Raw genomic sequence first — 27,209 nt, 5'->3', positions numbered from 1 at the left:
GTGAGATTAGTGTTCGAGTGCAGGAAGGGAGTGAGTAATAATGATGTTTCCCAGCCTTCTGTGAGAAGCATGGCTGCTGCTGATGTGGAAGTTAAGCCTCAGTGTGCTAGAGGCAAAAGCTGCTTAATCCTTATAATGAAATAAAGCAGAAGGCCTCAATGCTTCATACGAGCAGTCTGGAATCCAGTATTAGGAGGCTATAAAGAGAAAATATTGTACTGTATACTATTAACTTAGTCCTTACATGCACTGTCTACTTTATATTCAGAATATTCAAGAGAGGGCTTTCTGTATTCAAAATCTGCTCCACTTTTCCTCCAGCATGGATTTGAAGCACAAGTAAGTTGACCTCATGTACGTCCAGTGTTCCTCGTTAAGTTGATCTGGGTACAATCATGAGTAAAAATCTAAATGTGCTGTAACTCGGTCTCAAACAGAGATAAGACTAAAAAAGTAAAATGAGGCCATTCTTCAAAAGCACAGATTGCCCAGAGGTGTAACCAGCTTCGTTATCCGTCTTTATCCAATTAATACTCACTCTTTGACAAACGTTAGAAGCTGGGTCTTGATTGATCTCTGAGCCTGATCGAATAATATCTGTGAAGAAAGGAGGGAAAGAAAGAACAATTCAGGCATTTTACATTCTTAAGGCACTTCTCTAAGAAAGCAGCAGAAAGCTGATACAAGTATTCACTTTTCAGGCCACGGGATGCTTCGCGAGTCAGCGTCGGGCACCTCTGTTTAGGAGGATTTCTGTTAACATCACAGGGTGCAATTAGAAGGCTAAATTTATACAAACGAGCGGACTTTGTAAACTCCCCTCATAAAGATATAAACACGAGAAATGACGTGATTTGCTTATTTTTGGTACCGAGTCATACTCTCATTAACCTGCATGCTTCCTACAAAATGAGCTACCGAGCTAAAGGCCGAACAAGCACATGAATCTCTAAAATAGGGCTTCAGTGTGATTTCATGGCCAGACGAGACAACATGAGCAGTGTGGCTGGAAGAGGTTACCAGTGACAAACAGATTGAGTACTGTGTTTGAGTGCATCGTGTGCTGAAAGATCGCTGAGCGGCAAGAAAACGATCTGACAGTCAGCTGACGTGACCACAGTTTCCCCTGTTGAGTCACAGTCGCAGGCCTGCTCTGTGGCTCCTGGAGGCTATTAGAGGTCTAGTCAAGGAAGCTAATAAATGGATTTGGTGAGGAAAGACTCCACTGTTGACTCAGGGTAGACTGCCAACCGCAGCTTTTTGGGATTCTAGTTAAGAAGAATCTGGGAATATTACAGTCTGGCTTGAAGGTGGAGTCTGTAGAACAGCCACATGCATAATGCTCATTTAAAGCTTTTTTTATTCATCGATTAACTGTTTGCTCCGTAAATTGTCAACAAAAAATAAATAGCCCACAAGTTCCTTGAGTTCAACGCTAAGCCAAACTGCTTTATTTGTCTGATTAAGACAATAATAAATGTTCTGTTTATCTACTAATCTCATAAAATACTAAATCTGCCCATAACCTATTTGACCATTCTCCTGCTTCACTAAAGGTGGTATTGGAAGTTAATAGCAGCAGCTGTAATAGTATCAATTAGGGAGGTGCAGAATAGGTATTTAACACTTTAATGGCGGCGTCATTGATGTTATCAGCTACAGTGGTAAAGTCAAAATGTCTTCCACAAATAAAGCCTTTTAATCGATGTCTGACATTCAAGTTGTTAAAATTCTTGATCTAAACAAATAATTTTAGGAATGCACATTTGGTGCAGAGGTTACGTTCCCATCCACAACCACAATATTCGTAAATGTTCAATTCCCAGTCGCAAATTCCCCCGGCTCCGTTTGTTCCAACAAACATGTCGCAGACAGCGTGATGCTGGCTGGGAACTCACACTGAACATGTTATGCGGAGCCAATAGAAACACGACATGACAGGGGAGATCACGCAATACACCTTCACTGTAGAACAAAAGGCCTCTCGCTCGCCCTGTGCCTCCTTAATGAGAGGACATTTCTGAATGGCACTTTCATTCCTGCCAGAGACGGACAACCAAGGACGCCGACAAGGGCACTCTGGGAAAAACACCTGATCAGATTCTTCAGGGTTCTTCAGGGCTCCTCGGAGAGTTTGGTCCATATCTAGTGGTGGGAAGTGGAAGCTTTAGATGGTCATGTCAAGCCAAAAAGCATACTTATATTGCTCTGACGAACGGTTCTTCTTGTAGTTCAGCTGTCTCCAGGGTGCCAGCCACATTGTAAAGTGCCTTTAACCTACTTTGCTCCACAACAGGCGGTATTGCTAGTTGCAGCCGTAATATCGTCAGGTAGGGAAGGTGCAGAGCAGTTATTTTTAACAGGATGCCAACCACATCGTAAAAGATTGACCGTGACCAAGTTTACTGCAGTAACGCATGATTTATTCCAACAGATTCCACAACATGGGAGGCAGGGAATGAGTTTTATGAGACAGGAAACCCCTCTCTCTCTTTACCAGGGACTTTATATGCTGGGAGAAGTAGTAACTTTTGAGGATTTTTATGACAAGAAACCCCATAGCTATGTTGACATTTAAGAACAGATTCAAGTAAAAAAAGGGGGTTTCACGCCTCTGACCCAAAAGGTTTCCCTTTAAACACTTTTTATAGAGGATTATGTTTGCAAATCCAACCTGGAAGCTGCGTGTTAAAGCCACTTTCTTATCAGTTGAACGGTAATGTCTTGCTCAAGGACACCAGAACATTATTGCTAAACCTCTCAAACCAGTGGCCATCCTCTCACAGACCTCAAGTCTCTCTCTTGTAGTCTGCTGCTGTAAATAAATAAAAACTCTGACAGTTAGAGTTCCAGACTGTCAGCCCAGCTGAGTTTTGTCATCACCCAGCCGTAGCGGTGGGGTAAAAAAAATAATGAGAATATATATTGAGTTTCACATGGCAGTGAAAGCATACCGTGTGATAGTTGATCATCTCCTGCAGGCTCTCGGCAAATTTAGTGAGACTGGACTGTGGAGAGAAGAGGACAGAGGGAGAACGTCAACATATATTCTTATAACAACAACACACAAAGTCAACTAATAAAGCAAGGCCTGTATTAAAACAAAATAAGATGCAATACTCTACACAGAAACTGTGGTCTTTTTGGAGACACAATAACACGCTGGGAAAGAATTGTTTTGGCAAAGTTACTCCCTTCAAATGCATGCAGTGGCTGAACTTCAAACCGAAAGGAGAGGCATTGAGGGAAAGAGACAAAGGCAGAGAGGAAGTGCTTGCCTCACAAAACTCATGCGAGAAAACAAAACATCTGACCTCGGCAAGACCCAGTGGACAGTGCAAGGTTTTTTTTATATTTAGATATAGTACGGTAATGTCATGAGAGGATGAAAACATGTTGCTCAAAAGAGACAAGAAGAAGGAAGTGCATGCTAACAGAGAGGATGTTCAGTCCTCTTTATGACGGGAATAAGTCAGCCATGGCTTTACACGGTGCTGATTTTAACTATATGACTAGTTTTTATTTTACTATTATTAAACAACTTAAAATCATATTAAATAACTAACAATTGTAGAAAATGTCAGAAGAGGCTCGACTCCATAAAGGCCAAAAAGAAACGAAAAAAAAAACAAAACAATGAAATAGAAGTAATGTTGGTTGTTCTTTGTTTACCTCGATGACCTCATCTTTGGTGGACTGCTGGGCTAGCTCCCGGATCCCGGTCACAAACTGCTTGTTGGCTGCATTGTAGGCTTTGCCCGCATCTATCATCCCAATGCATAACTTCACCAACTAGAGAGAGAACGAGAACGAGGCAAACGCTTAGGGGTAAAAAATAAGAGAGAAAAATGACGTAATGCAGCAATAGACAGAAGATGATAAAAACTTAAGTGAAGAGAAACTAGAAACCGCGCAGGTCATCTCTTCAGGACATTCTCTCTAGTTAACAACATTTGAAGCTTGCTGCTAAATATGGATTCAGAAGCTGTACATTTGCTGGAATGTGTTGCTGCAGAGCGAAGGGCCAACACTGATGCTCAGTCCGCTTCTTGGTAATTAGCAACAGGCACTTCTTCCCCCTCCGACTCATCGGGGGCAAAGATAATTCCAGGTTATGTAAACTGAATTCACAACAACTGCTGGCCGCTCTCCATCCACGCCTACACAGGAGATGACACAGAGCCTGAATGTGCCTCTGCAGCACAAGCAAACATGCTCATTTTAAGCAGTTTCCTAGATTACCGAGTTATTAATACATTAAAAAACTGATAGAATACAAAACTGACGTTGATATTTTGCAGCAAAACTCAAGTAAATTAGGGATTTGAATCAGAAATGAAATAAAACACAAACGACTCATAAACTATATTAAACTAATCTAAATAATTTTGGATTCAGAATGTGGTATTTTATTTCTAAAACATAACAGATATTTCATATTTGAAAAACAAAAGAATTCAGTCTTAAACATATAACAGTATTGGTAGCAACGGCCAGAAGGTAAAAGGTGACTAACAGTGACCTGCATCAGGAGGATGGTAATCCTTAAACACCCCCCCACTCACACTAATCATCATAATCTGTGTTTCTTAAAGGATCTCCTTTACATAAGAGTTGTATTGTGTCTTTCTTTTTGTCCGTCTGCCTCTAAAATATTCATACAGTTGAAACAGGACGTTTCTAAAACATTTCAACATCATGAAGGTTTGATTTACATTTTCATTTTCCTCTTTTACGAGTTTGAATTCCAACCCAAACTGTAAGAACATCCGAAGCCTCGGCTAAAAGACAACAGCTAACTACTGTTACAGACTCCATTCGGTTAGGAAAACGCCCTTTTTATGAGCGGATATACTATTGGCTCAGTTCAAAGTCTGTTTACTTTTGGCAATATGTGTATGAACATGTCTGGCAGGTAGGACGCTCAAAGGAAAAGTTGAACTCTGGTGTCATTAGCCCCTTTCCACTCGACCCGGAGCATTAACACGTACACACTCGGACACACACACACACACACACACTATCACAGCCTTACGCACACAAAAACACCCACTCTCCTTCCTCTCGCAAGCAAGAGGGGAAGTGAGGCCGGGGCTAAGTCACAGAGGTGGGGTGAGGAGGAGGAGGAGGAGGAGGGTGGGACTCTGTGAGACTTGAAGTCCAGAAACAATGAACTGGGATCTTCCCAGCTCGAGGTCTCGCCCTCAGCTGGTCAACATACTCTCAGCTCTGTGGGGGACCCACTGGGTTTGCTCTCAGGGCCGGACACAACTTCTGATTAAAACTAGTTTGTTCGTTTGGTTTATACATGTAGTCTAGTTAACTTCAGCAGAATAGTCTGAACCAGCAACAGGAAACAATATGTTACTTAGAAAGTCTGACATAAAAGAAAGACGCTAAAATGTTGAGCAAATCAAACTATAGATGGCAAACAAAAGTTAATCATCCGTACGGTCATACTATGTGTTACAAATGCTGTTGCCAGAACAGATTCAGTCACCATTTTTTTGATTTTGATGAATAAAATGTCATTGTTAGCGAAAAAGATGAAGTGTTATAACCGGCTCAAAGGCTGCAACATAAACGGGAGACCAGACAAGTTAAAAGTAATAAATAAGCACATTTATTTAAAGAATACATAAACTAAACTAAACAAACATGGAGAGTCAGCAATAAATAAATAATATATAAATGATAAAGTGAATTAATCAGGCACAGATGAACTGAGTCGGTCATGATGTTTAAGAATCATAGAAGCGCATACTGTACTACAGGGTGTGTTTCTTCATATACTTCACACACAGCCACACATTTCATTAAAGTGAAAGCGAGGTGCACAGAGTCGATATTAGAGTCTTATGTAAAGGCCGGGGGATATACTGGGGACGGTTCACACTCAGCGATGTTACTCACTTTGTCGAGCTTGGACTCCAACTCGCACACATCCCCCTCCACTTCCTCTATGGTCGCTCTGTGGGGAAAGAAAAAGAGAAAGGCATTGGAAATCAAGTGTGACAATGACTCAATACTATCAACTTCACCGACACTGAGGGGCATTCATATGCTCGATGGTGAACGGAAGACAAAAAAGACACTGCAAGGGAACCCTCACGTAGAGGACATGAAGTCGCTCTGTTCCACTTTGGGTTACAGTCCTTGCTGCGTTATTACCATTTTCACATTCACCATTTGTCCTGCTGGTCACTGTACACAGACCACAGACCACAGACCACAGACTCTATATTAGAGGCTGGTCGTATAGTCACCATGACATCATCCGTTGGTTTGTGGACTGCTGTTTTGAAGCCCCGGGTTTGACATTTGGCCGTCATCAGCTATGTTTTTGGTCGTCAGAATTTAGTTTTTTTGCAACCAGAAGCTGTTCGAGCCAAGTACAACCGAATATGATTTTTTTTTTTTGTGCACCAAAAAGGTTGCAATTAACTTTCATGAACTGTGAAAGGGTTAATGTTGTAAGATGCTTTATCATCTATTTTACTCTAAATGGACCTTAATTTACTAAATGAACATCACGCTGTATTGAAGAAGACTTGCAATTGAGACCATAAACCCATGTTTACAATGTTTACTGAAGTAATAAATCCAGTGAGAAGTAGAGTCATTTTCTCATAGACTTCTACACAACCAGAGGAGTCGCCCCCTGCTTAACATTTGAAAGAATGCCAGTTCAAGGCACTTCGGCATTGACAACATCTGTACCATTTATATACAGGGGGTACTTCAAGATAAATCTAACAGTTCAATTCCACCAAGAAGCCCATTTTCTACAATTACAGCCTCTGAAAAACTACAAAACATGATACTATACACTTCCACGGTGTACTGACACGACCATGCACAGAAACACACACACACACACACACACACACCATTAGAGGCAGCCAAACAGAGCTGCCATTTTGGGTAATGCCACGGGGCTTTGAGTCGGGTCTGGCAATCTGCCCCTTAAACTGTGACAGAGCACAGCTCGGCTCTCCACGGGATCAACAGCCTACGAGTGAGCGAGCGCCACGACGGGGGAAGAAGAAGAAGCGATCGTCACAGGCTTTGGTGAATTAATCATTTTTGATAATAATCTATGCAGCGAAACGTGTTACCGTGTGACCTTCCTCCACCTTTCAGTGCTCAAGGAATATATAATATTCTGTGCCCCAATCAGACTCACATTTACAACAATCTAGCAATAATAATCTACAGAAGGAGAAGTTTAAAACAAATTAGTTTTTAGGGTTATTATGCTGTATCGCTGGATATAGAGTGTTAATTAACGCTTAAATGTAAATGCCATTGTTTATATTTGAGGGAAAACACAAGATGTCATGCAGGACTGTGAGAGAGTGTGTGCGAGTGTCAGTATATAGCAAAGGGATTAACAGAGAGACCCGGCAGTAGCAGCAGGGGGCATTCCCCAAAACCCCTCCAGCTGTTTGTTCTTCCATATGGTGTCACACTGACAGCTGTCAACATCTGGTCACCGTCAGGGGAAGAACAAGAGGCAGACTGAGCTAGCTCAACAAAATATACTGGAATCAAGGATTCCTGTGTACATGTACGGAATCTTTCTTACTGTATAAGGGTTAGGGGTTCATCCAGCTGTATCATTTTCTTCATCCTTCAATGCATACCGTCTGAGCTTGGAGTTTGTTGTGTTTTCATGAAGAAGGTCGTAAAGTAAAGTACTGCTCCAGATCAGATAGGATCAGCTTTTGTCACGTTAACATGTGTGCTTCATCAGCAAGTAACAAGGCTGTGCAGCCTTCAAACATCTGGATACCCTCCTTCTACAGAACATAACGGCTACAAGTAAAGACTGAGCACAAGATAGAGGTCTCTACACTAAAAGGAAACACCAATATGTTCGATGAAACCAAGGTAAAGATCAGGCAGAATGCTGATGTTGGTGAAAAGCCAAGTATCCTTAAGTCCCTGACCAAGAATCTGAGCTCAAGCCCTGCTGCCTGGTTAATTGTTGGTTACCACGGTTGACATGGATCCATTATGATGTTCACATGCTGGCTACGCTACCAGAAGAAGAACAGAACGTGGTGTTGCAGCTAAGTGCAGGTTAAATAATCAGTAAAGCATGCACAGGACGCCACTCACTCAGCAAGTTGAAACTAGGACATGCCAGAACCAAGCCTGCAGACACAGACATGCTCAGTTCGGTCAAATATGTTTCACGCTGGTCCCTGACGTGCTAAGTCTACACTGCATAAAGGATGCACTGTATGACAAAACTCATCTTGTGTACTCGGATTAATACATACCAACGTAAACTTGAACACCGTGCAATGGCATCAGTGTATTCAATGCATTATATCTTCTGTGCTTTATAATGCAACAAACCTGGTTTACAAGAAATGCTTGCAACATGGCAACCGTGTGTCAGCGAGCATCACTGTAGAGTTAGGACATTTTGTTAACCCAAACACAGGGGAATGAACTGAGAGCTTAAGTAGATACGGAGGAGCGAAAGGGGGTCAGAAGCAATAAAGAGCTTGCCTCTTTTAAAGAGACATTAATCCTGGTCACCAGCTAAAGAACATGGTCCAGGCCCTGTTTGCCTTTGTCAGTCGCTTCAGGCAAAGTCCATTTCTTTAAAGAATCACCCAGATGAGGACCGGCTCTAGTGTCTGAGGATTTGGCCCATTCTTAAATGCATCTACTGGGCATGTTGCTGGTATGAATACAGTAGAGACAGTGTAGTAAGATGACCAGAGGACGGGCCGAAGCTTTCACAGAGCAGCCAACAACCAGATTTGTCTTCCCTGGAAGATTTGGATGTGATCTTAAGAAAACCCATCAGCGGATAATTGCATATGAAGGATGTGTATGGACACAAAAGCCACCACAAAATATCTTCAATAACTAATCCAATAAAAGCTCTATGATTGAGGAATTGAAGCATGGGCACGATGCAATCAGATGAAATTATCAATATATATAAAAATACATGCTGTAAGCAGATTCTGTAAGATTTTAAATGTATGAATACTCTTTATTCTCTCAACAACACCTTTTGCTTCGTCTTTGATGAAAGCACTTGACCATACTTCCTCAGGTAGAGCTGCTCAGAGACAAACAACAGCTCCCAGCTCTGAATGTGTGAAAGTGACTGAATGGAAGGCAGGATGGCCCGGAAGAGGTCAGGCACACTCAGCCACCTTTCCCGGAAAATCAACCTCATGGTTTAGAAATCTTTGCCTTGGAAATCAGATCTCGATCTTGTGTCAGTCGGTCGCTCTCTGGCTTTCTGTGCGATCACGAGAACATGACCACGTCCTTCTAATCTCGTAAACTGAGCCTGCAGGGTGAACTTGTGAAAGTGCTGACGGAGGATAAGAACAGAAGGGGCCCCGGCACAACGAAAATCTGGGCCATTGCCTCACAGCTCGGAGTGCGTCCAGCGTGAGTGTGGATAATGAGCAGCAGAAGAAAGCTGGAGAGAACGGGACACACACAGGCTAGGTAGTCTGGTTGTGAGCATCGGTGTGAAAAATGAATCGTCTGATTCGTCCCATTTGGGATAATCACACAATTCATCTGAAATGTCTCTCCATCTATTTTGAAAAAGGTAAACACTGATGAAATTTCAAAGAATAGTGCCGGCGTTGCATAGCCTTCCTCCAGGACCGAACATAGAGCATGTGGGTCACTTTTCTTTATGGCTAGAGTACGTCAGTAGTTTATTATACCTAGCCTAGCTTTCAGGCATATGGCAGTTATGAGAACACCAAAGTACACAGATAACACCACGGCAACTGCATGTTGAACTGTGAACTACCCAAGAGCCCTGTGATCTGCTGCCCAGGTCTATGAACTATAACTCTCTTGGTATAAAATGTATTATATCAATGCCGTTACCCAAAGATGTTTAAAACACATATGTGCATTTTAGTTTGAGAAGCATTGGCACTCTACCCACCAAGTGACACAGAGCTAAAGGGTCCTTCAGTCATTGCACAAGGAAGCACATAAAAAAAAAGGAAATCACATGGTTTGAATCTCTTAATTCCAAATTCTCAAAGTATTATAATGAAGAGTGTAAACTACAGAATAGGGTTTAATGGTCAGCTCTAAGAGGAGTGCAACTAAATACTTATGGGAGAGGGTAATGGATGAGCAACATCATGGCAGGTTGTAAACATTACAAACTACATCTTTCTTTGAAAATGACCTCTTTGTTTTCTAGAAAATACAGACAAAGTCCACATTCTCAGTATAGTGATGCAGTGTTGTCTGCATCGTGGCATCAATAGGCTTGCGTCTCTCAGCAGCACTCGTGTGATAACGCACACAGGACGATGCAGGTATTCTGCTCTCAGTGCAGAGAGCTGCTGGCCAAACGTCTCGTATCCGATTTCTGTAAACTACAATGAGGCGGCAGCTGTAAGGAGGACTTCATGTGAAGATTGTATCAGTAGACAATCTCACCGTCATTGGATTAAATAAACCAGACAACAGTCAGAACATGTCACATTAGGCTATACCTCTTATTTCAAATGTTTTGGATAGAGTTTTAGGGACCTGTTGTTGTCCACCAACACTTTCAACTTGCGTGATCAAACTGTATTAAAGAAGTAAATGATTCAGAGTTAGTAGCTTTACATTTTACTCATTCAGCACCAAAGAGAAATGATATCCACCACATGTGTTGACCTTTACAGCTGAGAGAGCAGGAAAGTAAAAAGGAAACAGCAACATGTGATTACTCGCTTCTTCACGAAATGGAACGATATAAATTATGAAACTCAGACGTCCTGGTCTAAGTGCTGTTTGGGTGTGAGCCTGAGACTAAATAAAGAGACGTGCAGTATGAATCACATGAAGAGAAGAGGAAGAAGAAAAAGCTTACTATGTAAACCACATCAGTGAGAAAGACGCCGACTCAGCGTCACTGAGGGAATGTTTGGGTCCTACTTCACTTTAAGTTGACCAAGATCACGCAAAGAGACGCTGATCCACAACGTAAGCCAGACAGATGTGCACACGACTGTATGTCCAGAAGAGAAGCCAGCTTTGCATTAGATTGGTCCGGTGAATAAAATGTAACTTTGAATGTAATTAGCAGTCAGTATTTGAATCGGTCACTCTGCCTTATTTACATTATTCAACATTCAACCTGGTAACCTATCAAGAGCTGAATCTAATCAGCTCTAGATGATGTACAGTGTATAAAGTTTACATTATTGGGAAAACATCTCCATTAAATGTGTTATTTCAGAAGCGGGTGACTAAAAAGTGTCCCACTGCAACAACGACAAAGCCTTCGATCCTTTCGGTGCTGCTCGCCCTCCACATGTTACTGAGAGCTCTGACTAGCAACATCTTCTCTAAAAACAGAGACACCTAATTATTTTACAGTGATTCAGTGACCATGAACCAAAACAAAACGTGTGTGTGTGTGTGTGTGTGTGTGGCTGTTGGCAGCGGGCCAGCAGCACTGAGGTAGTTAAACAGGTTTGACGTTCACGCTGCACACACAACAGAGACTTCTGGGGGCCGGTGGCACACACACCTGCACTTCAAAAGGCATGAACTCTCCAAGGCCATCTGCTCTCTCCGCATATTTTCACTGTCCTCAAAATTGGCAGATATGTGCTAATGCAGAGTTTCTGCACTCACTGGTCCGACTGAACATCAGTTTCCATCATGCAACATCTGCATTTCTCTTCTTTGGTCTGAACCAAAAGATGAATCGATTCAATAACGGGCAGATTAACAGATAATGAACTTCTTTTTTTTTGCTCCAGTCCCAAACTGAGTCATTTAGTGTTAAGTATCTGCCAACATAGAGCCTAATCCCATATTCATATTCTCCTACGTAATACAGCTCCAAATTCCACTGTAAGCTCAAAGCAGGCTTACTTTCACAATGACTAGAACTAATCCAATTAAGACGTCTGACAGCTGAACTTCCCTTTGATGTTTTCTAATTATATTTCGTATAGCTTTGTGTCCAGTGGTGTTTTTTGCCATCTCTTCTTCCCTCTGTTGCCTCTGCCTTCAACAATGTTTAATAGAAAGAAGATTACACATGGGGTTTGCTGTTTTATAATTTACATTCTTGTGTCTGCAATGAGGGAACGAATAAAGTTTATTCCACTGGACTGAAATGACAGTGGTGGTAAACACTTTGAATCTGTCGCTGTGGATGGAAATGTGAAGAATGGGGTGAGCTTCAGTGCTGTGCTGTGACGTAGATCCTGTAATTGTTAGACAGCGAGGTGGGGGGGCGTCCTGCTGTGGTAAAAACCCACCATTACACGCACAAGCCTCAACATCAACAAGATGAGGTCATTACTTAAAGATAGACGGTTACACAGACTCTAGTGAAGCATCCTCAGCCTTCCATATGTCTTACATAAGTTGTAAGAAGGAAACTTTATCAACAATTAAGAACGGGAGAAACGACTTTCATTATTTTCGTTTTTGATTCATCTACTGCTTATTTTCTTAAATAATTGATTAATCGTTTAGCCTTCAAATGTCAGAAGTTGGTGTAAAAATAACCATTTCTGTTTTATTCACTTTGCTGCCCCATACTTAATGAAACACAACTGTATCAAGCCCTACCAGTGCAGTCAGTCATGACATTTAATTAGCCGTTAATGCCCTTTGTTAATTAAAGGAAAACGAACCGCAGCTCAATTAAATCAGACTTCAACGAGCTGAGCGTGCTAACGAGCCTTCAGCTGGACTCCCACAGGAAGCTAATGAGGGACCAGAGCTCCTCTTCAGGCAGAAGGTTCTGTGTTACAGAAGACTGACGGTTATCTGCCCGCTCTACAGCTGCCGGCCATGACTCAGAGGAAGCTGCAACCGGGGAGGTTCAACCGATGACTTCATACAATGGCCCTCCACCAAGCTCAGAGTCAGCTAAACCAATCAGGAGCCAGCAATCATGTTCTCACGATTGAGAAGCGGGTGAGGAAGGTTGCTTTTTATTACAGAAATAAGCTCACTTTTAGTCAGTTCATGTCTACTAGGTATACAGTATATATCCATCCTGCTCTTACGATGTTTTATTTTCTAATCGCAAAAGTTAGCCTCCTTTGGGACCTTGCAGGATAAGAAATCTTATTAAATATGTAAAATATTTACTCATATACATGTGGGGGAAAGCCACGGCCCACTGAAGGGAATGTTCGACTCTCATAGTTGAAGAGGAGACAGAGTCTAATGTCGATTTTCAAGTGGAAAACTAGGCTACCAGGGTTTTACTGCCAAAAACACATCAGTTTTGCACTCGTGCGTCTCTCCTCCGGGCTGAAAGCAAGACAACTTCCAAACTAAAATCAAGATGAGAGCAAAAAAGATGTAGGGTGTGCCAAATTACCACTTGAAAAAACAACCCTCTCCACATTTGGGGGCTTCATATTCTCTGGCACAAAGTTGAAAGCAAAACACTAAAATGGAAACAGATGTTGAGCGAGTGAGAGGCAGCTCCACACACACTGGTGTGTATATCCGTGTTTTCATCCATTCTTTCTTTCTCACTCGCCATGTCCTCCTCTCTGGCCAAACATAACATGGGGGGGATAAGAGTGAAGCGATGGTGGTCGAAGTGGAACACTGCAAAGATCAGTCCCAACGCGTCAGGATGAGCCCACAGTGGATTTACATTTAGGGAAATGTTGAGCGATGACTCTCGTAAAAGGACAAAGAGCACTAAAAAAATATAGATAGAGATGGAGCTAGCTGGACTCCTGGCTGCAGAGGATCATGGGAAATTTAACCATATTTTCCCCAACAGAACCTACATCTGTAAGCTGAAGTTATAGCAACTATGACATGTGTTTACTTCAGACAAACATTGTATGTTCCCCACATCAGAGCAGTTTCCTTTGCTTTGCTTTGTTGATAAACTGCCTATCATTGACACACACGACTTCTAACTGTCTGCAGTGTTGGTGACACACGTGGGATGTAAGTCACCAGAGCGTTAGACCAGCCAGATTCAAGCAACACAGCTGACTGGGACGTTTCCCTTCATTCAAACCTCCGAATGTTAACATCTGTTCCTCGTTGTTGTTGTTTTTTTGAGAGAGAGAGGATGTTGCAGCATTAGCGAATGGGAGCTGTGGGAGGAAAGAGGCGCTTTCTCACATCTCTGTAAAACGCAGAGTGAGTGAGAAAGGAAGTGGAGAGCCAACAGAACATTTTCACAGCTTTTAAAGCTCGCGGGATTAAAAAAAAAGAAGAAGAAGTTGTTGTGAGTGATGTTAGAAGCAACAGTGCCGCCAGGAATACGTCACATGAACACACGAGAGCTCGCTTTACACTTTTAAGTGGACTCGGCCATTATTCACTTCATGCAGATACTTAAAATGGATGATGAGTTTAAAGATGTTCCACTTAATGTGGCTGGTGGGAGAAGAAGTGTAAGCCCGGTACTGCTTAAACCATCCATGAGGGGTCAATGCACTGAAAGGTTATTAACAAAGTCAGCGTTTTCAGCGAATATGCCAAAAACAAATGGTTTCATCTTCTTAAATGTGACATTTTACTGAATCTTCAACAATATGAATCTTAATTGTTTCGGGTTGTTGAGACTTTCACAATGTGTCAACTTGGGCTTTGGGAATCTGTTTTTCTACCATCTGCTGACATTTTATGGGCCAAACAATTAACCGACTAATTGAGATAATAACTGGAGGATGATGAAAATAATTATTAGTTGCAGCATATGTAGTTACAGTAGAGGGCTGGATGATAATTCAATATGATAATTTATGGTCTTTCAATATAATCGTGTCATAATTAAATCATATATTCAGATATTGTAATACTCAATTGCCTAAATTGGTGAAAGCAAGAACATGCTTACTCAAATTTCTCAGAAAATATGCTCAAATACTTATATTAAATCAAACTATTATCACAGATTAACATCACTCTGTTTCTGTGTGGATGCATGTCAACAGATTCTGTGTATAGCTGCAAAATATTAACTTTTTTTTCTCTGTAATTTCACTTAAATCCAGTTAAATAAGAAAGCATGGCACAGTGTGAAGTACTGCACACTCTCATACTGTATGCTTGACTTTTTAAACAATGCCAAATTAAGGTTAATGGCACAGACTGTGTCTTCCAGCATTCATTTTTAATATACATACATAATATACATAATTTATACACAATAAACCAGCACCAGCTTGCTCCTGCTCGTGTGTGCCTCACCGGTCAGTGAGTTTATGGCTCTCTGAGAGACACAAATAGAAAAAGAGGCATGCAGCAAACAGAGAGCTAGTTAATCATGATTAGCTTTAGTTAGCAGGCAGCTAAATTCACTGATACTTTCCTCTTGTGATACATAAATCACCACTAACCAGGACTAAAGCGACCACTCACCTGAATCTTGGAGAGTCCTTCAAACATTCCTCGAAATCCACAGTTATCTTCATTGTGACCGCAGTGAGTAAAACCCGCAGACTCTCTTTGATTAAAGGCAGTAATCCAGGCTCAAGTGTTTCCGGTTAATTAGCTTGTTGTGCTAACGCTACTGTACCGCTGTCCGACCAGCTGGCTCCACTCTGTCACTGCTAGCCTCAGAGGCCAGCAGCTACGGTTACAAAGAGTCGTGGCAATGCAACCATAAACGACTGTGTGTGTGTGTGTCTGTGTGTGTGTGTGTGTGTGTGTGTGTGTGTGTTGAATGTAGAGTTGCTACAATAACAACAACAAAAACAAAAAAGCGCAACAACGAAAGTCTTCGAGGCAGCAGCGGTCAGTCCGGAGAGCAGAGACGTGTCGTCCGGTAGCTCAGGTCATAGCAGCCAGTGGGAGAGGATCTGTTCTTCCACGCAGAGACGACTGCCTCACTCACAGATCGTCTATGCTGGGGACAGATGGTTCACTATCCACAGCGCATGCGCTCGATTTCTGTGATCCTGTTCAGGAAAACGGGAATGGCTGTCGCTATCAGCCATTGTACAAAATAATAATGAGAACAATGATAAAAAGGGGAAAACATACAGGACCAGCAAGTGCCTCTGGATTTCCACTCCTATTGTGCATTTTTTTATATTTAATATTTTTTTTATTGTATATATTTTGCATTTTTATTCTCAATGTTTTTTTATTTTTACTGTTACTTTGATTGCTTACCTGTATCATAATGCTGCTGTAGCGAACAAATTTCCCCTTGCGGGATTAATAAAGTGTCTATCTATCTACCTGTCTGTGTGTGTCTCTCTCTCTCTCTCTCTCTCTCTCTCTCTCTCTCTCTCTCTCTCTGTCTGTCTGTCTGTCTGTCTGTCTATTGAATAGGAGCTACATCTTCCAGAGTTTATCAGAAGAGCCCTGTAACATAAATCTGTTTTCTTTCCAATTCAAGGAAATAAAAACAAATCCTGTAATCCATTGCTAGCAAAGTGTCAACACAATAATAATAATAAAGACGCAAACTAAACCAGAGTGATGCCTCTGTGTGTTTCTGCACGATCTTTGTGTCAGTGGACGGCCTCCTCCTCTCTTACTCCACCGTACTTTACATTGAAGATTAAATAACTCCTCACCTACAAATTATTCACACACTAAACACTTTAACAAGACGAATAGGTAAAACACGACATTTTATTCAAGTCTCTCGTCCACTTGCGTTAAAACGCTGTTTTGCAGTTGACTGAAACACTAGAATGTGCTTTCATTCTCATCTTTAAACCCACTCAACACCAAACATGTAGGATAATCCCTGCTAACACAGTTTCCTGTTTGATCCCATTAGAATTACTAGAAACCCAACGGGATTGGCAGATACATTGTGTTACAGCGCCACCTGGTGGTTAGAGAGGAGCACTGTCATTTTAAAGAGTACCTCAACGAGTGTGTATTCAAATGTATATATAATTATTTTATGCAATGTCCAAACTAAGTGGACAATGTTTTTACTCCAGTAGCCTATACTTGTAATTGTGAGGTAGACTACTGGCACTTAATAACATTTCCATTCATTCCCATAATAGGATGTAAAACAAAAAGCAGAGGCTTGAAACATGTTTAACATATAGTAACCAGCACGGGGAATATCATCTGGCTTTATTGATGGCAGAGTTACATGTTTGTTGTTATTAATCTTCACTAACATTAGTGATGAGCATGATGTTACTTTTAAAGTAAAGATGGGCCTGGTGTTGTTGTGATGGAATACTACAACGTTTCAAATCTTTGAAACTTAATTTCTATACTTTGTAATAAAACACATTTAAGTTTAAGTCAAAATAAAAGACATTTTAATGGTGCATATGACCATTTTGTAATTGTATATTTCTGAATAAAGAGGTACTTTTCGAATCACTGCCAAGATAGATGATAAATTGGATAAAGCTGTGATCAATAATCTGGATATTGTTTTTGTTACCGTTTGGCACATGATGACAGACCGGAGGTTGCGCTCACCTTGTGATATTCGTCAGTGAACAAGAGAACGTTTGTTGTTTGCGTGAGGAGGAAAGCTGTAACTCCTTCAGAGGATTTAACCAGACAGTCAGCAATTTTCTGCATCATTCAACTTTTAGGCACCCGACTCTTCAGATCAATCATAGGCCACAGCAGATACGAGTTCATAACAACATTTGTTTAATGGTAGGAGACAAAAACAAAACAGAATACACACAATCCAATGATTAAGGACATGCTTCAACTGGAAATAACTGAGACAGACACATAGTGTTCAACAGTCTGTCGTTCTTAGAAAACAAACCAAACAGGGCAGACGTGGTGCAGTAACAAAAAGCGAGTCGGAGGACACGCGAGGTGAAAGTAAAACGGTAACACGGAGTATAGCCTGTTCATTTTACACACATGTACATAAATACATAAGAGGCACATTTGACAGGTAATAACCACCTACAGGGCAGATCATTTGTGAGAACATAAACCGAACATCTCAGCTTCTCTGCCGCCGTCTGTCATCTGCCCACGAATTCAGTGAACAGAATAGAAGACGACGGTATCGTCAGCATCTGTATTTCCAGACATACACCTGTATCTCTACAATAACCATGTGATGATTAACTGCTCGGATGTGAACTTGTTGATTAGTGGAAATGGCCAAAAGGAAGTTGCTTTAACTTCAATAATGGCAAAAAAAAAACATAACACCACCAAATACTAAACTACCGAGAACAAAACGAACTGCAAAGGGACGTTTGCAGAAGACACACTGTTGGTCTGTGGACTTTATATGAACTTTTGTATTTCCATTTTTTTTTTTTTTTTTTTTTTTTTTTAAAAAAAAAGAGCTCAACACTTTCAACCACAGTGAGTAATTAAAGGGTCAGAAGAAAATGAAGAGAACACAAGACACACTCAGGGTTCCTCCATACGTATCCCTCAAATTGTTCGGTTCTAGTGAAGTCATACAGTGTATAGCTCAATCATAGTAAAAGTAAGAATCCCCTCAGAAACTGACCACCAACAACTCCATGCGTGCCACCAGGATCATTGTCTTTTTTTTACCCCTCAATACTTTTGTCAAATGCAACAATTTAAGACTTTGTCGACACCTGTAGGAACTCCAGCTGTTACAAAAAAACTCCAATAAGCCTTAGTGGTGAACTCCGCTGGCAACATCTGCTTTAACTAAAGTCAGTAGCATCAATAACTTCTCTTTGACATTCCCAAGCTGCGTCGTAAATTAAAATGTGATGAAGCCAGGTGAGAAATGAAACACCAAGTAGATGAATGTACCTTCCTCGAATAATATTACACACAATTCTGTCTGGTGAAGCTCCCGTGCAGTAAGAAGTCAACTAAACAAATCATGTAAGAGCTGGTTTCTTCTTTGTCAAACCCTACATCAGAGCTTAAAGACGGAGCGCTGTGCTGTTAATCAGTAGCACAAGCTGTACCTCACATGTAGGACTTCAATACCGTCGATAGACGACCTACATGCCAAATGTATCAGTGGATTTCATTTTGGAAAAAAAAGGCCTATCGTCTGGTTCTATGAGGTATACGTGTTTGTTTTTTTAAAATGCCAGAATTGTAATTGAGGTTTGCTGTGCTTGCTTGCAAAGAGAGAAGTAAATAAAAAGTTCTGGGGGAAAAAAATCAGCAAATTGCAAATATATATTAATGATGGTCTTTGTTGTTTTAATTGATCTTAAGCAAAAAGCCATACAATTGACTGCAAGCATCAAAGTGAGACACCACAGCACACGTGTGTATTAAATATGTTATATATTAAGTATGTACTGTATGATGTCAAATGTGGATGGTTCTTTATAATTACGTTTAGATGATGTAGGTCATGTTGTCTTGTGCTATTAGAGACTAATATATAGCTCCTAAATGATCATAACACCAGTATGCCAATATGAATGGCGTACCTGAATCACAAGGTAAAACAAAGGTGACAACCCAACTGGTCATCACAGTGTCCCAATTTTTTTTTTTTTTTAAATCACAAAAAGTACTGAAGGAGGAAAGAAAATGCAACAGAGTGGTGAGTCACAAAGCAAAAGTAGAAGTAAAAGCCACCTGAAGAGCACCCAGTAAAATCGCTGTTGTTACGTCTCAGATATGCCTTCGGTGGGGTTTCCCCTGGTTTTCTCCAGGGCTCACGTACAGAAGGACTGTAGAGTGGCCAGACGGGGGGCCTGGTATCCGGCTGTTTGTTTTTTTCTAACGGACCTTGATCCTCCTTTCAGGGTCAGAATCACATATCCTTCAGTGCGATGCCAGTCCAGAGGAGGTAGGAGGGGGACATTCTTGGCAAAAAGGAGAGGAGGAGGAGGAGGATGAGGAGGAGGGAGCAACAGTCTTCTCTTGTGTGTTGCATTCTGGGAGATAAAAACCAGGTTTGTTTTGAAGGTTATATTGCACAGTTTCTAAAGAATAGTCTAGAGAGACAGGTGACCGGGAGGTTATTGGCTGTTGAGGTTTGTTATACGAGTGGTGAAGCGGTGTCTGCTGTGCGGCCCGGCATTAAAAAACACAGAGCGCAGGTGGCATTGTCTGTCCCGATCTGGAGCCGACACACAAGGGCTGTAATTTGGGGAAAGAAGCCTCCTCTACGAATCCAGAGAATCAGCTGGAGAACAAACAAGAGACAGGAAAGACGTGAGACTAGAAAGACAGGAAGAGCTAGAACAAATAGAAATGGAATATTTATTTTCCTCTCTTTGTACTTTGATCCACTAAATAGAGTGGCTGGGGAAGCTGAACAACATTCCTGATTAAAAATGGGTTCCGTCTAACTTTGTGCACCGTGTCTCCTCCTCCATACCTTCCTGTGGCGGGTCAACGCTGATCTCCTCCGTCTCCTCTGTGTCCTCCTTTACTTCCTCGGTGTCGTCCCTCATCTCTTCGTCTGCGTCCTCTTCGAGCTCGCTGGCGATGAGCTGGCGGGCCAGCTTGATGTTCATGCCCTCATTGTAGTGCATCTTCCTCATCATCTGAAAATGCGTCTTTTTGGCTGCAGAGGAAGAAAACATTGAAATCGTTTCAAATTGGCCCAAAGCAATGGTTGAATGCAGCATTTAGAGTGGTTCATTATTGCTACTATTATGACTACTGATAAAAGCTCTAATTCAACATTTTTACATCATAATCAACGGATTTCTTCTACATTCATACATGCAGGTTGCTCAGTAAAAATCTTCTCCATTTCTATTGTTTCTGACAAACGTATTTTAAAAAGGGGTCAAACTCCAAATGGGACACAGTGACGTAACTGATGAGACTTACTTTAGTAAACAATAACTTCCAAGTGCTTGCTGCAACCTCGACATGGATGGTAGTTGAACTAAAATAGGATAAAAGGAGGGTGTGCCACAGACTTTATGCTGGGCTCTATGTCTGTGTGAGTGATGTGCCACCGACATATTTGGGATTATCTTGGCACTGCCAGGCTGAGACACACATCGTCTGTATGCAAAAATCAGCAACTCCAAAAGTGATAAATAGTTGTTACTATTCTCGTAGTTGAAGTAATTATAGTGTTACGTTACTTTGGATAAATATGTCCACTAGGCCAGCGTTATCTGCTCACAAAATATGTCTTGTATTTTGTGTTGACTGCAGAAAAGGACTGAACATGAGAAAATATTGTATGTGAAACATTCCTAAATTCTCTTCAACTTGACTCAGCATGTCTTCACCTGCAGCTCTAAACAATATTTTTACACTTTCCTGAAGGTGGCACAAGTTGCCATGCCGAAAACTGTGTCCAAAAACTACTGTGGCTGGAGCTCTGCAGTTGGAGTATATCGATTGTATTTGCAGTTTCCAGACTGTTCTCTTGCTTTTACTCGCACAGTTCAGAAATACATGTGAAACAACAAGCGGGCATGTTCAAATTCTACAGCAGCGCCTGTTTGATTGTGTGCTAGTGTGTGTGTGTGTACATAGAAGGTCAGAGAACAGTCAAAAGGATACTGACACAGTGAGAGTGTGTGTGTGTGACGCACGCACGCACGCGCACCCACACACACGCACACACAGAACACTGGAGCCCTTTCTAAAACAGATCTCTCTCCAGCAGCACTTAATTGTGGACCGTCACTCTCCCAGCTGCAGATGACACTTAGCTTGTATTAAGGTGAACTGTGGGATATGAGGAATAATATTACACTGAGACTGGATAAACGAGGGCACCAGTAGGTGTGGATGTGAACAAATACATAAAAAAAAAAAAAAGGAAAAGAATCGCCATGTTAACCTTGTTCTTCAGGACTCAGCTCGTCTTCCTCCTCCTCGCTGGTCTCCTCGTCTTCTTCTTCTACTTCTTCTTCCTTCATGAAGCGAGGCTCTGAGCTCTCTGCTGCCACCAACCTTGAAATAAAGATTAAAAAAAAAAAAAAAAACAGACAAGAAATATGAATTAGTGGCCTATTAAATGACCAAATAGAGACAGGAGATAACCAATAGCTTCTCCTAAAGTCATTGCGGAGAGACTTCTAAAAAAGGCTTTCTATGGAGAGATTTTAGGGCACGGTGGAGGAGAGAGGGAAGAGATGTGAGCATGTGCGAGTACTCAAGCATGAGACAAAAATAGTAAGAATTACTATCCCCCATCTCTCACACTCTGAGAGCTGTAACAGCAGAGGACAACATGAATAATGGTTTACGGCTCAGCGGACGGTAGTCAATTGGTGCAACTTACCCCGGGGAGGCTCCTGTTTACTGTACTGCTGCTCTCCAACAAACTGGCCTGGTTCACCCAGAAAGAAGTCAATTTCCCTACCGTTTCAGAAAGCACCAATAATAGTATCCGATATCCCGGGCAGATATAAAGACCGGCAGGAAGGAAGGAGGTAAGAAGGTGTAAGTGAAGCAGTGAATTAAGAGACGAGGGAAGTAAAGCGAAGAACGGCATAGCTGGATAAGTGATGTATGAGAGAAGAGACAGAGAGAGCATGTTGGAGAGATTGAACACGAGGACGGAGGGAGAAGAGCTGCTGTTGTACTATCTGGAGGGTTTAGTGTAAAACAATGGAAGGCGCTCTTGTGTGGAAGGATGCAAAAAAGCGGCTAATTGACTTGCAAAGCCCGGAGCTAATCACTGTCCTCTCTGTGGCGCGTGCGCGCACACACACACACGCACACACACACGCACACGCACGCACACACACACACACACACACACACACACAAACCCGCTCATCCAATCCCTGCATCAATGCACTTACATAAGATGGCCCACAGAAAACACACGTCTCAAGCTCCCATTAGCACCCAGAAAACAGCTCCGAGTGGCAGATATACAGGAAGACTTTGCCCTCTTGCTCTCCGTGTGCTTGTTTTTATGTGACCCTTTGCACTCCACACAAGTGGTTGTAAAACGGCCCGGAAATGTAATTCTTATCAAGATTTCTTTCCTTCTAGGATGCTCTGTATGTAGCAAAATAATGGAATTAATAAAAATCAATACATTCAGAACACAGTTTGCACTGAAAACTGTTACCAGATGATGTTTAAACAACACAAAAAACACACAGTAACACAGGTTGGGTCATGTCTGTGTGGTTTATAATGTTTGTGTGTATGTTATGCACACAATAGAGATATGTTAATTTTTTACAGGTGTGTTTCTTAGTTAGAACAAATAAATGCACAATCATATTAGGACACGTCCCCATGAGTACTTTTCAAACCACAGTGCATTCTGGGAGTGAGTGTACTGCCTAGTGCTTACTGTTTCTGTATCCCGTGTGTGTGTGTGTGTGCTACACACCTATCAGTTATTGTTACAACACATTCTTGTTTGAGGACAAGGACATTGGTGAGTGTGTTCAGGTGTGGCTGATCTGGGCTACACCTGAGCGCATAAATGATTTTTCTTCCTTTTCCAGGTTACATTTCTTCTTCATTAAAAATCTAAAAAGCTACAAACTGCACCAGCAACTACAAAACAAAGAAAAGAAATGAAGCTGTTACAGCGGCCAGCCTAATCATATTTCATTGCTTGCTTTCTACCACTGTACTTGGTTTGTACTCGTCTCCCTCCGTTCACATGTCTTACTTCGATGCCAGGTCATCAGCTGCGAGTCCGCCGTGGCCGTCCGTGTCACTCAGCGCCCCTTCATCATCCTCGTCCCCCACCATCCTGAAAGAGAGCAATTAACCGAATAAAGATAAGCCCAAAATGAGGCGAGGAGGGAGAGAGAGGGAGGATTGAGAAGGGACAAGGAAATGCAGACATAAACAGGAGCAGATAACCAAACAGACAAGTTGCCAGAGGGGATTATGGGTAGAGAAGTAGCAAAGCACAGGGGGGAGAACGTAGACTGAAAGAGGAAAGGTCCGTGACAAGGTCAACCTTCCCTGCAGCACCCTGGCATATTGGATTACGAACCTGCTGAGATATATATACACACACACACACACAGACACAGACAGACAGAGAGACAGACAGACAGACAGACAGACAGACACTCAACTCTTCCAAACTGGCACAAAACCCAAAACTGTTTATACGATCATTTAAAGGGTAAATTCTGTGGCGTTACACATGCATTCCCTATGGAAATATTTTTCAGCGTAGATAAGGATATACAGTTTTACAAGCCTCTAGTAAATGAATGTCTTCAGATAGCATTTAAAATATGTGCAAAAGTGATTCAACCCGAATCCAATTTTATGAATTGAAACCTTCAAAAAGGGGACATTTTGTCAGAAGTACCTGTTGTAAGGTGTGCTGGGTTCATCGATCTTCATCATACCGTAGTCTTTGTCAGCCGGATGGTACGTGGCCAGGATGTTCATCTCATCCCATTTCTGGGATTTTTTCCTGTAAAAAGGATCAAAGGAAATACGGTGAGAAGGAAATGAAGGCTAAATGGACAGAAACCCCCCCTCCCCCCCCCCCCACACACACACTATTCCTGCAGGGAGAAGAGCTGCTAGGTTTAATCTAGGACCGAACGTGCTCCACTTTTCACTCTTCTATTTTGGGAAAACAGACAATAAAAAAAAAAAAAAAAAAGAGTCAGGCGATGTCATCGGCACCAATTTGGTTTCGGAGGATTCTCGGGAGTTGACGTGGTATTTGCTTTCATGTCGAGGCAATCCAGCACGGATGTGAGACCTTTATTCACCAAATAAGGGCATGAGTGAGAGGTAAGGCTCATCGGCTGTGAGTGAATAAGGCCAAAAGTCAAAACAACAGTCTCATTTGAGACAAGAGAGTTAATTTTTGTTCCGTACACTCTGAAATAGACCGGTTTCCTAATCCCCCCCAAATGGTTCCATTCTCATCTGGGGAACAAGGCTGTCACCTCTGCATGCTCCGCTAGGTTCCGCTTTTTGTTCAGAATTACTCTAATCCTCGCTGCCCTTTCAAATCCTAAGAGGAAATGAACAGAAGCAAAGGCTAAATCAGCATCCAATGATACGTTTAGCTTGAGAGGATAACGCGAGGAACACCTGCCATTACAGCACAGGGAAGAGGAAGTAGAAGCTCACAGAGAAAATGCATAGTTCACTGTGCAGGTTTCAATGAATCCAGGAGCTGTTGGGAGTTATCTGGCTTGGGTTGAACCACCTCTGCTCTCCCTCGACTTTGCTGCCAAGATCTACTGTAAATCAGTCCCGACGTTGTTCATGGAACAAAAGGTTGGGTATCACGGGAGACAGGCAGGGGGTGGGTGATGCTAAATCCACTGCCAGCTGCTTCAGGACCGCTCCTCCCTCTAAAACAGACCTGAGCCACACAGGTTTGTCGATAAGTCGATCGATTCGGTTGCGGATGCTAAGCCAAGTTGATTCCCTGGATGCTTCACAGACTCTGATTCTCAGGAGATGGATTTGGTTAAATAAGAGCTAAATAAGTGGCGTAAAAGGCAGATGTGCCAGTTTATTAGGCACGCTTAGCTAAAAATAATAGTCTAATATAAGTGTCATATTAATCATACCGTGTTAACCAAACATCTCTTCAGACTAGGATTGCAAAGGGCCCGGACGTTTCCCAAGGAGAGTTAAGATCGGGTATTTTGGAAATTTTGTAAAATTGTTTATGTATATCTTTTACCTTTTAATCGTGAACTTAAAAAAGCAATACATGCTTTGATTAAAAGTATACCCATTCAATTTAATTGTAACCATGCATTGCATTCAGCAGTGCACTGTTGCATCACAGATCATTTGCGAGCTTCTCATTAAAACAGGAAAATAAAATGCTCAACACAACGTTAAATGAGTCGACTCATTTAATGAAAGGACAGCTCAACTGAATTGTTGATTTTCTTCGTTTTTATTAGAAAGCTTTACCATTATTTCTGCTTATATGGTCAAATGTTTGCTCCTTTGTGCAAATGACAAAGTAAGTACAGCCTGAGAAACTAACCCGTATATTTTCATTGCTTTCTTGTTGATTCCCGTAAAATCCGGTTTCCCATAGAACGTTTGTGTAATTAGAACACATGCAAAACTTCAAAGCCCAAAGAGAGTGCATACCTCTGACATTACTACATCAACAAGACAGTTTTTGACTGGATCTGGATCCAGAGAATCCTAAGAATATAGTATAACTTTTGTTTGTTCAAGGAGGATAGTTTGATATCTTGCTACTTGGAAACAAACTCCAGAAACCTTCTCAGCAAAACCCGATGAGTAACAACAGAGTGCGTGTGTTACGATGTTAAAGAGTGTGTGTGGTTACACAACAAATCCCAAACATGATCTATTTCCACCAAACCGCTATCGCCCTCAAATCCAATTCCAGTCCACTCAACTCAACTCATTCAGAGCAAATCATCACAAAAACAGTAAAGCAATGATGATGCACCTGTCACTACAAGAGGGGGGGGGGGGTGACTACAGGAAGCCACTGAATATAGAGCTGCATCTCTTATGTGACGATGACCATCCCTCCAGGGTGCTCAATAGCTGGCAACAAAAAGCTTCAGGAAAACTCATTAAATAGAGTGAGTCATCACTGAGAGCTGAGCTGTGCTATCAGGTAGCACAGTCACAGAGGAGTGAGGACAGGTCCGGCCACCACTGCCCGCACCCACCAACAGCAGCAAAGGCTCATTCATTTGAACCAGTCTGAATTATTGTCATGTCCTAAAAACATTACACATTAGTAAATTAACTGTTGGTTGAATGTTGGGGATTTCAGAATGATCAAATGCTAAATGATTTCCTTCTAATCAAACCCACGCAATTGTTTTATGTTATAAATGAAGTAGACTTTACACAGTCACTTCTATTTACCTAAAAATAGTAGAATGTAGATTTGATATTACTTTTATTTTTATTTTTTTACTTTTCCTTATTTGAGGTTTTTTTTTCCTTTTTGCAGTTATACACTCAACCCGAGTGCAAATCACTGCTCCTCCGGCAGCAGCAGATTTAGGACTAATACCATTTCTTAAGCACTTGTCATCTGTCCAGACTTTATAAAGTGCATCAGCAGAGAAGCGGAGTAATGAGGAGGCGTTGAATTCTCTGGCCACAAATCAGTGGTCACGGTCACCGTAAGGTCATGATGTGGGAAAAAAGGCAACGTCTTCTACAAAATATGAAAGAGATTCGCCTTTTGGTACTGACGAGTAACATTTTTATTTGGTGAAGTGAATCTAAACGGAGTCAAAAGCACAAACAGATGCAGCTAGAGGGAGATCATTTTTGTACTGCCTTGTCCTGAAGCATAACTGCTCTTTATCACTAGATCAGAGGTGTGTGTGCGCACACACACACACACACACACACACACACACACACACACACACACACAC

At 41.7% G+C, this 27,209-nt stretch overlaps 2 protein-coding genes across 5 annotated transcripts in view; both read right to left on the bottom strand.

Annotated features, from left to right (window-relative positions):
• The window catches only part of LOC116390211 (arf-GAP with coiled-coil, ANK repeat and PH domain-containing protein 2), a 46,346-nt gene extending 30,493 nt beyond the window's left edge, over positions 1-15,853 (bottom strand). For all 4 annotated transcript variants that reach the window (XM_031859627.1, XM_031859631.1, XM_031859628.1 and 1 more), the window contains exons 1-5: positions 15,376-15,853; positions 5,914-5,971; positions 3,673-3,792; positions 2,955-3,008; positions 539-597 (exon numbers count right to left, since the gene is read on the bottom strand). In XM_031859627.1, coding sequence (XP_031715487.1) covers positions 539-597; positions 2,955-3,008; positions 3,673-3,792; positions 5,914-5,971; positions 15,376-15,428 — 344 coding nt within the window. In that variant the 5' untranslated portion in view covers positions 15,429-15,853. The remainder of the gene's footprint in view (positions 1-538; positions 598-2,954; positions 3,009-3,672; positions 3,793-5,913; positions 5,972-15,375) is intronic.
• Positions 15,854-17,580: 1,727 nt separating this feature from the next.
• ppp1r2 (protein phosphatase 1, regulatory (inhibitor) subunit 2) overlaps positions 17,581-27,209 on the bottom strand; it is a 13,241-nt gene continuing 3,612 nt past the window's right edge. The window contains exons 2-6 of the mRNA XM_031859713.1: positions 24,152-24,259; positions 23,492-23,575; positions 21,689-21,801; positions 20,255-20,443; positions 17,581-20,059 (exon numbers count right to left, since the gene is read on the bottom strand). Of these exons, the coding sequence (XP_031715573.1) occupies positions 20,040-20,059; positions 20,255-20,443; positions 21,689-21,801; positions 23,492-23,575; positions 24,152-24,259 (514 nt within the window). The 3' untranslated portion in view covers positions 17,581-20,039. The remainder of the gene's footprint in view (positions 20,060-20,254; positions 20,444-21,688; positions 21,802-23,491; positions 23,576-24,151; positions 24,260-27,209) is intronic.

Source organism: Anarrhichthys ocellatus, unplaced genomic scaffold, assembly GCF_004355925.1.
Source record: "Anarrhichthys ocellatus isolate YVR2014 unplaced genomic scaffold, GSC_Weel_1.0 scaffold22, whole genome shotgun sequence".
In the NCBI taxonomy this organism is placed as follows: Eukaryota; Metazoa; Chordata; class Actinopteri; order Perciformes; family Anarhichadidae; genus Anarrhichthys; species Anarrhichthys ocellatus.
This window is presented reverse-complemented; position numbering and strand designations above follow the sequence as displayed.